The sequence below is a fragment of the Scatophagus argus genome, chromosome 9 (genome assembly GCF_020382885.2).
Source record: "Scatophagus argus isolate fScaArg1 chromosome 9, fScaArg1.pri, whole genome shotgun sequence".
NCBI classification, from domain to species: Eukaryota; Metazoa; Chordata; class Actinopteri; family Scatophagidae; genus Scatophagus; species Scatophagus argus.
The window spans coordinates 15,357,957-15,371,045 of NC_058501.1; the positions used below are offsets into that span (position 1 = coordinate 15,357,957).

The 13,089-nt window shown below is 42.0% G+C and overlaps 2 protein-coding genes across 6 annotated transcripts; both read right to left on the reverse strand.

The window, feature by feature from the left end:
• Positions 1–1,253: 1,253 nt before the first annotated feature.
• Positions 1,254–11,300, reverse strand: pbxip1b (pre-B-cell leukemia homeobox interacting protein 1b). Of its 5 annotated transcripts, none has more exons than XM_046400084.1 (11): positions 11,154–11,300; positions 8,994–9,070; positions 8,642–8,717; positions 8,279–8,337; positions 6,836–7,247; positions 5,656–5,901; positions 5,488–5,511; positions 4,853–4,905; positions 4,464–4,577; positions 4,203–4,293; positions 1,254–3,884 (listed from the first exon to the last, which is right to left on the reverse strand). In XM_046400084.1, the coding sequence occupies exons 2-11, from the start codon at positions 9,042–9,044 to the stop codon at positions 2,284–2,286; spliced, it is 2,727 nt and encodes a 908-aa protein (XP_046256040.1). In that variant the 5' UTR covers positions 9,045–9,070; positions 11,154–11,300; the 3' UTR covers positions 1,254–2,283. The 5 variants fall into 5 exon arrangements, with proteins under 5 accessions (XP_046256040.1, XP_046256039.1, XP_046256037.1 ...); XM_046400083.1 differs by having other exon boundaries at positions 1,254–3,887; XM_046400081.1 differs by having other exon boundaries at positions 4,059–4,293.
• Positions 11,301–11,522: 222 nt separating this feature from the next.
• Positions 11,523–12,943, reverse strand: LOC124065060 (lens epithelial protein). Its single transcript, XM_046400104.1, has one exon. It carries the CDS (start codon positions 12,512–12,514, stop codon positions 12,320–12,322), a length of 195 nt encoding a protein of 64 aa, XP_046256060.1. The 5' UTR covers positions 12,515–12,943; the 3' UTR covers positions 11,523–12,319.
• Positions 12,944–13,089: the final 146 nt, after the last annotated feature.

A 13,089-nucleotide genomic window follows, 5' to 3' on the forward strand; every position in this document is an offset into this window, starting at 1 on the left:
TAACACACACACACACACACCATCTTCTATCTAGACCTGAAACAGCGGTCTACAGTTCTGCTTCTCCCATTCCCTCGGCCATCACTGAGGGAGCAAAGTGCAGCTAATATCACGTAATAAACGGCTCACAGAGAGGACTGAGAAATCATACGCAGTGGTACAAAGGCAGTGGGGCTTTCCACAGGGACATGCTGCTGGTTGTTTTGCGGTTAATGTCTTGCGATTGATGCTTAGCTGTAAATGAATTGGTGTCAAAGGATTTCAAAACATTATTGATAATTCTTGTATTCAGTGATTGCCTTTTGTACCCTTTCATTCAGCATCAGGCAATCATAGCAAATACATATTCTACTTTAAAGGTTTCATGCAAAAATATTGCTAAAAACCTTAAAAACTTAAAGCCATCAGCTTGTACAGCAATGCTGGGTTACAGCACCTCCTTCCACAGACTTCATCAGGTAGTTAATCATTGCAGAGAATGTAAACCTGCATGAGCCACCGTTTGTCCACAGGGGCAGCAGTATAGATTCTATTTGTGGAGACAATATGGCAGTTTCACAACATTATGAGAAGGAATGGAAGATGGAAAGGCACCTTCCTTTGTTATGAAGTAAGAATACTTCTCACATGCAGAGATCCACAGGTATTTTTCTAAAATCTTACACATATGTGCAGTATTCATGGGAAAAGCTTCATTATTTAACCAGGCTGGTTACTCTGGTTTCTCAAACAGGGACAATAACCAAGGAAACAGGCTCAGTGAATGAATAACAATCTCACCTTCTTCCTTTTAGATCTTTTCCTCTTCGACCATCAGCCATGTTGTTGTTCCATCCAGTTTCGGGAAATATGAAAGGAAGGGACTGCAGGAAAAGTATCCCTGAGGACAGAAAGAGGATGAAGTGAACAACAGTCTGGCAAAGACAATGGGAGTCGATTCCTTTGCACTGGTACACTCAGTAATACAAAACACGTTGTGTTGTAGCTGTCAACAAACAAGCAGTGACTTTTTATAGATTCCACTGACTTTCAACAGAAATTGGTGGAAAAATTGTTCAAACAACCATAAACACATTATTCAATAAAACACCTCACCTTTCTTCTAACCTTGCAGGATAATCAGGACTTGTAAATCCAACGGGAACAAATTCAGGCAAAGCATGGAGATCTGAAATCACTGTGTCAAACAGAATATTTGCAGGTGGTATTCTTTGAAGATAAGAAAAATGTATGGAAAAGAGGACAAACTCAAGTTTTTTTTTCCATCACAAGGATGCAGCAAATTTATTCTTCTGTTCTAATGAGAGTAATCGGGGCAAATATGAACATCCTAATCATACCGAGTTCTCCATGCTACCACATGACAACCTCTGAAACACTCGTCTCCATGTGGCTGTAGGCCCTTGGATCAACAACATTTCATAACTCGGCGTGTAAACAGATAAGAACAAAAACATGCTTCTTTTGGAAATGATTTCTTGTGACCAGCCTATTTAATATCAAAACAATTATGACATTCATGATAACACAAGAATTAAGGACATTTTAGTGCACAACATGAGTTCTGTACCTGAAAAGAAACATACATGCTCAACATGTGTCAATATCTTATGTGCCAAACAATTGTTTGTTAATTTATATTATGCCAACCTCCACAAAATAAGTTAATTATATATTTCTGCATTATAGCATAGTTCTTAAGCACATTTAAAGCAATATGTACAAACACAGAAAACAAACTGAAAGCAGGCTAATTGCTAATTTCACATCAAATATGTTCTAAACATTTTTTTTCAGCAGTTGTCATTCACTCCACCCTTTATAAAAAACATTTTTTTAATGATCTAAAACCAATCGGACATTTAGAGTTAAGCTAAAGCAGTTAAGGATGGGAGTGCTGTAGGTACAGGCCTGATCAGCAAATAAGCAGACGCCATCAGTGCACAGTGCTGTTCGCAGAGGAAGAGGTGTAATGTGTGAATAAGACAATACAGAATGTATTCTTGGATGAGGGTCAAAGAAGGGAAACATCCAACTCGGTCTAACAGGTTTACTCTCGGGAAGTACTAATGTGTGCCTATGCACAAGTAAAATACAAAACAACCCACAACAGTAATGTTAAATTAAGTTGAACTTTTTGCAACTGATGGAAAGGATGAAAGAAGATCCTGTCAAAGCATGACAGGGCGATAAACGTGTACTTTTAAGCATTTGTGGTCCAATATAACATGTTCCCTTTGAGTAACCCCTCATCCGTCATGACCGCTCATCACTTCTGTCACTTCAGCCGTGTCCTCGTCCACTCTCCTTCCTCCACTCGCCTTTGGATCTTTCCTCTTTCTCTCCAGCTCCTGGCACTGAAAACTTTTTCATGATTTCTCTCTCAAACCCCTCCATTTCTTCCTCTAGGGGACTATCCTCTTCTTGGTCACTGTCATCTCCTTCCACCATATCTTCCAAAACATCTCCCAAATCTTCGACGAATTCTTGGAAGCTCATCTGGTCATGAACGAAGATTCCATCCTTGAAGAATTCAGTGATGAACTTTTTGAGCTCTTCTCTTACAGAAGCATCCACCCCCACCTCCTCTGCCTTGGTCAGGTAAGTTTGAAGAACGGCCTCAAACTCAGGGAAGAGGACAGGGAGCAGCCCCTCAGCCTGGGCACAGCTTTCCAACGAGTTACAATGCTGTGGCGGTTTTGGGTTGTGCTGGAGTCGGTCTCGCTGAAGGACCCAGTACTCGGGCTGCTCCGGGGAGGGTCGGCGGTGAGCATGAGCAGGCTTCCTTTCTCCCCACAGATGCTCTCCCTCATGGCCGTGATTACGGGTAAATTTGTGTTCATCTTGGTGTTTCTGGGAGCTTGATCTGTCCTTTTCTTTCGGCCCTTCCTTCTTCCACTGCTCCTCTTTCTTTTCCCACTGTTTCCTCTCGTCCTTCCTCTTCCATTCGTCATCGTGTTTACCATTTTTACTCTTCCACTCGTTGTCATTCCACTGTTTCCTCTCATCCTTCTTTTTCCATTCCTTGTCATGGTCACTTTTTTTACTCTTCCATTCATTCTCCTTCCACTGTTTTCGCTCATGCTTCTCCTTCCTCTCCTTGCCATGATTTTTAGTATCTTCCCACTGTTTCCTTTCACCCTTTCCTTTCTCTTCTTTACTGTGATCTTTGCCATTTTTGCTCTTCCAGTCACCATCTTTCTTCCACTCTCTTTTCTCTCCTTTCTCTTTCCAATCTTTTTTCTCCCATTTCTCTTTGCCACTTTCCTTGTGGCCATTTTTCCCTTTCTTCCATTCCTTCTCTCCCTTCCATGTATCTCTGGCCTTGTGCTTTTCTCCTTGCTCTTTACCTACTTTCCAATCCTTCTTCTCCTCCTTACCCTTCCACTGCTTTCCCTCATTCACTTTCTCAAGCTTGGGTTTTTTCCAGTCTTTATCCTCCCTCCATTCTTTTCTCTCACTCTTTTCTACCCAATCCCTCTTACCTTCCCTATCCTTCCACGGCTTTCCTTCATCACCTCTGGTAGCCTTTTTTTCTTTCTTCCGCTCTTTCATTTCATCACTGTGCCACTTTTGCTTACCTTCCTTATCTTTCTCCTTTTCAAACTTTCCTTGCTCGTGCTTTCCCTTTTTCCATTCTGTTTTTCCTGCATCTTTGCGCTCCCTTTTCTCTCCTTTATTCCATTCAGATTTTTCTCTCTTTTTCCACTCCATCTCACCCATGTCATTTTTATCCTTCTTCATATCTCTCTTCTCCCTCTTGTCTTCCCGTGGCTTCCTGGGCTGTCTCTCTGTAGATGCAGCTGCGCCCTGCGTGCTGTACTCTTGCTGGCCACTGGAGGGCGATGTGGTGGGCTTCACAGGTGCTTGAGCTGCTTCACTGGCTGCTGAAGGAAACAAGAGAAGTCACTACAGCTACAAAGATGAGGAGTGAGCATTCAAGTAAGAATAGCAGGGAAGAAGAAAAAGGAAGACTATAACTATCATCCTTCTACATCCTCCACCCTCCTCCACGTCCCCTCCCGACCTGCTCCCTCTGTCCCTTTGTCCCTTTGTACCTGAGGAGAGTTTTAAGTCAGTCACAGTGGATCTCAGTGTCTCAAGTTCTTTCTGTAGTGCAGGGACAGAATCCAGCTCTCTCTTCATCCTCTCATTCTCTTTCTGAAGGACAGGGAGAGATGTCATCTCTTTCTTCAACCTACTGTTTTCCTTCTCCACCTCTTCCCTCCGCAGCCGCTCCTTTTCCCCCTCTGCTGCCTGTCCCTTGGCTACTTTTAGCTCTTCTTTCTGTGCCTGTTTTTTTTTAAAAAAAAAAAAGAACAGGAGAAGAGGGTCCTGTGAGAATAATACACAGCCAGTGACACGTTTATACACAGACATACATTCATGTTAATATGTATACAGCACACACACGCACACACACACAGAGGACAGATGAGGTGAGAGACAGAATGGAGTCAGACCTGAAGTTGGGCTTGTAGCACAGAAATCTCCTGGTTTCCTTTGGCTAACTTATTTAGAAGTTCTGTACTGTCAACATCTACTGGGGACGGAGGAACATCTGGACTGAGCCAGTCCTGTCAACAAAAATTGCACACGCAATACAAAACAATGGCAAGATTTTAAAACGATTTCTCAGAACTATCATTGTCAGAGTAGTCAAGAAATGAGAAAACAGCACGTGTAGATGAGACGAGAAAGAACAAAGGGTCCAGAATTGCACAGTTGGTAGACAATGGCGGCAATGCTGCCAGTGTTGTGGGCGGTCTCCTACTGAGCATATCACACTAAAAATTCATGGTACTCGTTGTACTATAAAATGGGTACATAGACAAATTGATGTCAGACTGACCTGCTTTCCTGGTAATTCTGCATCTTTCAGCTCCCGTGTACCATAGTCACTCTCTGCAAATGTTTTATGCAAAGCTTAATGTCAAAGAATACAAGCAAAAGCTTTATACTACATTGCATATTACTGAAAACGGCACCTACCCAAACAACAATCAACACAATGCAGTAAAATGTCAGCACACGTATAGACTGTATAATACTAAAACCGAAATGAAAGGTTAAGGACAGTATATTTGAAAACCTTGTAATATTGCTCATTTTCAGTTTAAACTGTCATCCTCTGTGGTTTTTGGTCATGGTTATGCCAGGAGAAATGTTTAAAAATCTAAAAATCAGAGGTTTCACTTGAAATGGTATGGTGCTCCAGCTAAAAAACAAAACAAAACAAAAATGTGGTTTACACTGTGGTGAAGCTGTACAAGGTTTTCATTAACAACAGCCTTGCAAAAGTGCTTAAATCATCCTCTCTCTCTCTCTCGCTCCATCTCTCAATTACACAGGCTCAAAAGCATGCAGTTCTTTTAAAAAGTGTCAGGTGCATAACCGTTCTTTCCTGCATGCACATTCACATATATAAAACACATGCTGGGGGCAAGCAAGCATTCATTCACTCAAACACACACACACACAACATACCCTCATCCAGGTCCATGAAGACACCTGCAGGTATAATACACCTCAGCACCCTTCATATAGTTTATAGCAGGTAACTCAACTCTTTAACTAATTTCACTTTAAAATTCTTGAAATTCATCGAAGAAACATTAACAGGCAAAACAAAATGGGTCATATGGAGTTGACTACCTGAGAAAAAGATGGTGCCAAGGCCTAAGAGAATCACAGCGCCCAGGATGCACTTGTTCACAGAGAACCCGCTGTCTTCCTCCCGCTGTGGCAACTGAAACTCTTCCTCTCCTTCCTCTTCCTCCTCTGCCCTCCCGATCCGCTCCAGAGCTGCTAGGAGAGACCTCCTTCTCCTCACCTCCGGTTCTCCCTCCTCTCCTGTCTTCTCAGTCCTCTCCTCACCCACCTCTGAATCCACAGGGGAGTCTGGAGCCGTCGAGGGGAAGAGTATGAAAAGCTGTTAAAGTGTATTTTCACATCATTTTATGGGTACATTAGCTACTGATCACTTAATGTGATGATATCCATTAGAGAAATTTATTTTCTGCCACAGTTATTATTTGAAAACAAAGCTGTTGCACATTATTGGGCACAAATTTGCACTTACATAGTTCATGTTAGACAACACAGCAGCTATGGAGCAGAAACCGGTTTGATGCTGAAGTAGGAGACAACACTCCTCATGGGAGGTAAGACTTCTTTATTAGCTCTGCAGGGCGTGACACGCTAACTAATTTGCTCCATTGTCATTCATTATTTTCTTTGCATACATGAGGCTTAATTCTTGAATAAACAATCCACATCCAGTTTTTTTTTTTAAATTGCCATGTACAAAGTCTTCCAACTCTTTACCTCACATTTTATTGTTACAGAGCATGGATAATATAAAACAGCACTTTAATGAAGTCACTGAACTCTACTTGGCATACAGAAAGTGTAAGAAAGAACTGCACAACAGAGCAAAAGAAGATTCATTTTTTTAATGCTGTAGCAAGAAAAAGTGCTGCAGACCAAAACCAACACACTGCAAAAAACTTTAGAGGTCTCAGTCCCTCTGAAGCCAATTTAAATCTGCAGGGTGTCATGCAACTAAAAGTCTCTCTGTCACATCATGCTCCCTGCCTCATACCAACCACAGCCTCTCCAGACCACCTCCTGGCCCAGATACTGAATAATTCCATTACCAGCTGGTCCACCAAGTACACTTCAAACACAAACAGTACATACGGCTTGATAGAGGCACACCAGGTGATGACCTTTGCCATGTTTACATGTACATAATAAAAACTGATTTTGTGGTTATCAAATGATCAAATGATGAATAAAATAATGACCCAACTAAAAATCTTGCTTTTCATACCTGCTTGTTTCCCTACATCAGTCGCCCTCTGAGACAGGTCCGACTCGTCTCCATCCTGTTGCAGTCCCTCCACATTTAGCGGATGCAGTGATCCTTCCTGTGTGAGACTCTCTCCTTCCTGCGTAAACTCCAGCCCTCGCAGAGTCTCTGTGCTCAGCATTGTGGCTGTGGGCTCATCAGGGGAGGGAGTTATGTGGGTGCACGGGTCAGAAAATGAATCAGGCTCAGGGCTGGACTGTGCTGGGCCCTCAGGTAGGCCCTCCGACTGGCTGAGTGCATCACCGCCAGGGGCAAAGCTGCCGGATACTTCCAAAGAGGTGGGAACAGGGGCATCAGTGACGGCGGCCGGCAAGGAGCCATGCTGCTCTGTGCTTGTGTCTCCACTTAGATCTGCTGTTTTCTCTTCTGATACCTGGGAATAAAAATCACCTGGGAATTCAGATCAAATTCCTCAAGGTATTTCACTGTTTGTCAAAAGTTTCAGCTCTCCCTTTTAGCAATTTTGCTCCTGATTCTAAAGAAAATGTTTAACATTACTGACAGTTAGATAAGAACTTCTTTACCACTCTTCTGTCTGTATGGAAAATATAAAGCTGCTGCCAGCAATGCTCAGTATAGTGTAAGAAGTAGAGACAGGGGGAGGGAGGGAAGGCACCTGTATATCTTACTAGCTGATACATTATATACACATTGCATCTCATAACTATCGAGGATCAAGAAGCTGAGGAGCTTTGTTGATAGCCAACATATCTTTGAAAGCGCATACAGCAGCCTGGGTAAAAGCATTTTTATCATTTAAAATAACAGCTTGGTACAGCAGCATAAGTGTTACAATTGTAGAAAACTTGAATGGCAAGTTACAAAGACTACTCTGCAATACATCTGACAGTGCAGTACGCAGGCAGGCTAAACAAAACTGCAGACACCTCACACCCACGGCACTCAGAGTTTGAGCCGTTGTCTGGCCATCGAGTCATAAACCCAAGGGCCAGTCAGAACATGTACAACAAGTCTTTTATTCCCTGAGCCATACAGGTACTGAATACCGAATGACTGCATCAGAGAACAAGATCTGCTCTCTGATATTATTTATACAACCTATTTACCACTACCTGTCCATTTACACTGTGCTATCCACAGTGTATGTACTATTGTTGGACTAAGCCATTAGGAATTTCCACTGAGGTGGCCAAAAAAAAAAATCAATTTTTGTAAAATGATAGTTCACCACTTAACATGTATGCTGGACTATTTCTTGCCAGGACCAGTTTCCAGGAATTTACCAGTGTTAAGTATTTAAGTAGTCCTGGTTATGGTATGAGCATGTGGTTTAAGTGGTTTAAATGTACACTTGTATGTCTTCTGGCAATTCAGAGCTGACTATTCACCCAAACCATGGTATAATTACAAAATTAAAGATAGGAAATTATATGCATTGTTTACCAGGGGGTCCTCCACAGGGGGTCTGTTTGCAGAGTCTGTAGGCTGGCTCTCACCAGAACCTGGCCCATCAAACACAGACACAAGAGGCAAAAAGGGAGACTTTTAACGTAATAGTTTAACACATTTCAAGCGGAACACTCTGAAATGCAGCCATTCTAACCTGGGTTATACTGCATATAATACAAACTGGTAAGATATGTAGTATGTTATTTTTCACTTTTAAGTTTGTTTGATTTATTATCAGAGAAGGCGAATGGGGAAAAAAAGTAAACCAAAATTAGAGCTAGAAATTATTAACAGGTTTGTGTGCTGATAATCAGTTTTTTCTAAACCATAAATCCTCAAATTTATTGTGACCAACACCTGCCGCAGATGTAGAGCTTTCTTCATGGTGCTCTGTCCCCTCTGCCAAAGGCCTCACGGTTTCAGCGACAGTTTCCTGTAACAAACAGACAAACACCCTTTAGAGATTATAGTTGGGGTCTAACCTAATCTGAACATACTATCCATGCCTTAACCTTTCTGAATAATAGCTACATCAGAAAAAGAAAAGAAAAGAAAAATAGACTGTCTAATTACAGAAACCTACTTCATATTCAGGTGACCCAAAAGAATATCAACTGGGACAGGGAAAGTTTCTTTTAATAATGCATTTTCAAAGACGCTGCACACAGCGACTCCACATGTTCATATGCTCTTTGCAGAGGGGTGATACCTCAGGAGTGAGGATTGTCCAGCTGTTGTTAGCACTGCTGCCACGAGACATGGCCCCCTAGAGGCTTCGCCTGTCTCCTGCAACACAGGAAGAACATAACAGAGCAGATTAGTTGTAGTTCACTGAGAAGAAACTAAATTATACTGCTAAATGTCCTATACTCCTTTGTATAACTGTCTGTGACTGCGACTTTCCAACATGGTGAAAATCCTAAATTTTTTGTGATAGCGTACTGGAAAAATAGAGGTTTCTGGTTTGTTAACAGTGTACATGCTAAATGGACAGTTGACAACCCCAAGTGAGCAGATGTATTGTTGGGAGGCCTGCCACTAGTCGACAAATAGGGTGACAGTGTGAGAACTGAACCTCAAAAAGTTTACATCTTCTCTTTGCCCATACCCTGGATTTGAATACATGCCTTTGCTATTCAGCCTCACCCATTCTGCCAATAAAGGAGCTACTGTAACCTGCTGTTAACACTTTGCTCTGTGTGTGTGTGTTTGTTTGTTCATGCATGCAGGAAGTTCAGTTCCTCGGACCATTCAGTTCTTCATTAGTAGTTTGCATGTGTTCATGGGTCTTTCGGTCACCCTTGCTTTTTAGTGGCTCGGAAATGTTTTGGCAGAGACACCGGTAACTAAGGCAGGCACTATTCTGAAGATACAGACAGTATAATGGGCTGTCCATTTCAAAGCAACTGGGCTGTTAAAAGATGTCTGCAAGCCATCAAACACTAACTGTACACTGTATACATATCCATTTGTACATATTACTAAGCAATTACAAATGTTATCGTAAGAAACATTTGGTGCACCTGTTTTTTTTCTTAATCTCTGTCTGTGTTGCACAACTCATTAAGTGGAATCTCAGACTGACATTTCAGTTTCAGCACTTAGTCAGACACACGTAAAGCAGCTATATAAAGCCTTTACTTTCAACCTGCTGAGGATAACATAACAAGGATGCATATTTGGCTTTATGCAGCAACTGCAGAAAGTAGTAGCTTAACCACTTAAGTTAACACCACACCGTCTGGGTAATGACACACTTCACTCCCCAAATTCAATTCTCTCCCAGCTCTCGCAATTTAGGTCTCCTAATCGAGTGCCTCCCAAGAGGAGTCTTCTGAATCCAGCCTAAGGCCCTGGGAGCATTGTGGAGCATATAGTGGAATGGCTTAAATAGATACCGGCTAAATATAGCTACCATGAGATTGACGAGAGACAAAAAGAGGGAGCATGCAGGAGATGGCCATGGGGAACACAACAGAGACAGAAATGTATTCTAAGGACAGCGTTAAAAGGATTATTCTAAATACACCACAAAGCCGATGGCTTTAGCAGAGAAAAATATTTTCACTGCCTTGTAGTCTGCTCTTATTCTCTTATGTTTATGAGTAATGAGTAATTTAATCTATGAAGCTTTAGCTTTGGGAGGCTGGATCACATCATATCTGAACTTTATGTGATCACAGCCATCATATTACAGATATCTGACAGCCAGCATGACGTCAGGTTAATAAAACTTTGTTCAAACAAATAATACGACTTTATTTTACGTACCATCTAAAGTTGAGTTAGGTAATAGAGGTCGTGAGCAAATTACAACCAAATATATGACTACCACTGTACACCTAGTCTTATCATCTTGATCTCAGTAGGGAAAAATTACCAAAAAAGGTCAAGAGAATAAACTGCAGGAGAGGCCGTTAGGACAGCAATGTTCGGCAGTCAGCAAACGCACCGTAACCAGCTTGTTCACAGCAGTTAACGCTCAGCATCCTCAACAAAGCAGGCAGCTCAGTAACTGTTAAGAGTTTACACGCTGTTAGGGGTGAAGGGGTATCAAACGTGTGCAAATGCTATATGGCGATTAAAAAAAAAAGCGTAACACCGAGTAAACTCAGAAATATCACATTTAAACGCACTGAAGGCCAGTATGAGTAAATAAAATCCTCGACGGGTTCAAAACACCCTTCAACATTAGCCTTTAAAAACTTCCCACTTCAAGCCTTGCGCCGCAACGGCGGTCATCAAGCAAACAGGAAAAGTGTGTGAAACGACGTTGGTGACAGAACGGCAGAACAAACGACCAATGTTGTTAACCTGTGATTAGAAAAAAAACACATGGAAGTTACATCTGAATTCAGGTCACTCTTACCGTGGTCCGTCGCTTTACTTCAGACCCTGCAGTCAGATTTAGAGCAGATACTTCTGTGTATTTCCATCCAACTTGATAACTTAGATCGAGCCTCCTGAACTTCCAAGGGCCAAGCGTCTCTGGTCCAATCACAGACAGTATTCGCTCTAGTCCCGCCCCTCATTTCCCAGCTGGACCAATGGCAATGCGACGTCAATGTACTTTCACTGGGAGAGCTTCCAAGTTGATTGACAGGCGCAGGTGATGGCGAGTATGTAAAACATACATTTTACATGTGTTATAATTTGCCATACACCTCCAGTCCTCGATACTTAATGTTGTAGTCCACACGCTTGGGTTGATTCCAGGTTGATATTTTGTCCTTTTTTGTTCTTGAAACACAATTTGTATCCTGTGTTGTTCAAAACATATATCCTGATTTGGATCTCTATGAAATCATCACCATTTCTCCATTACAGTTTTGCAGACTTTGTCAGATAAAACAAACGCGAGCCTGAAAGTCCTATTAAAAGCACATGAAAGTTTAGTTTGACATCTAAGCCAAATGATTATTATGATTATTTTATTTTATTGTACAGTATGCAAACTATAAGTTCAGTCAATAGAAAATGAACAAAAAATGCAGACATAAAAGTAATATTTTTCTATTCATTAGTTCTTTTATTCATTGCACACCAGTTTGTGTTGTACAGTGAACATCAGGGGTGCCGTTCCTCAAGATCTCAGCTCAGCACGGTTGAATTCAGGAAACTCTGACCCAGTATTATAATGAACATTTGTAGCATCTGGAAATGTGCTAGTGTGTTTCCTGGAACCCAAGAATAGCATCCTATAGATACTGAAAAACAGACATAAAAAAATATTTGAACACATGAAATGATTTTAGGATTTAGTAAAACTATTCATAAATGAAGCTGTTGCTTTCCGAAAACTGAGAAACTTAATTTAAACAGTAGACAACACAAACCGAAATATATGACTTAGAAAGATTTTTGCTGTCATATGAGAAAAGACTCCTACTTGCCAATAATCTGCCACCACCTCCGATCTAAGATCCATTCTTGATGAGATAAAAGCTGGTTGAAATTACAATACGGGAGCCAAGGGAGAAAAGGAAGAAAAAAAAAATCAATGTTTCACCACTCGATCTTCTCTTGCTCAGTCTGTCAGTCCAGGATCTCTTTGATGCACCAGCAGCAGAGCAGGAAATAGAGACACTCCTTAACCGACTGGATAAAACTGTAGGCAAAGTTTCCACCCAGGAAGTTCTTGCCTCGTCCCAGACCCATGGCCATGTCGCGCAGGTGCTGTCCCAGAGATGAGGAGGGCATGGCCTGGGGGAGAGGACGCTGTGGATGCATGGCTCCGGAGAGGAAAACAAGCACAGGCAACAAGGAGGGCCCGAGGATGAGAAGATATAAGAGGTGAGGTCTGGCTGGGCCTGCGTGACAGCTGAGGTCTGCTCCGTGTTCCTGGCACAGGTACTCCCTCTACTTATAACCTCCTGTACAAAGTGCAGGCTGCCTCCGTTCACGTCCTGCTTTTTCTCGACTGTTCCATGCTTTCAAACACCCGCTGATTGATTAAAGGCCTTGTTTACCTCTGCTGTGCACTGTGCCCCTCTGTTGTATGGTCCCCCCCACACACACTGACTCTCCCCTAGGCTCTAAAAATCTCTGAATCAGGCCCCTGCTGACACAGACTCATCTGTTCACAGGACAGTTCCAGTAGCTCGTCCCTCCCTTTGTTCAGGACAGTATGTGACAGGCAATCACACCTTCTAGCATTGTGTGCGCTCTGTTGTTTCATTTTCCATCAATGTTTTTGGTGTACTTAGGTAGAAAAATTAAAGAGATCTTTATATAAAAAGGGCTGTTAACAGGGTGATAAATACATAAGCACTTATCATATCAAAAGCCAAACTCACAAAGAGAGA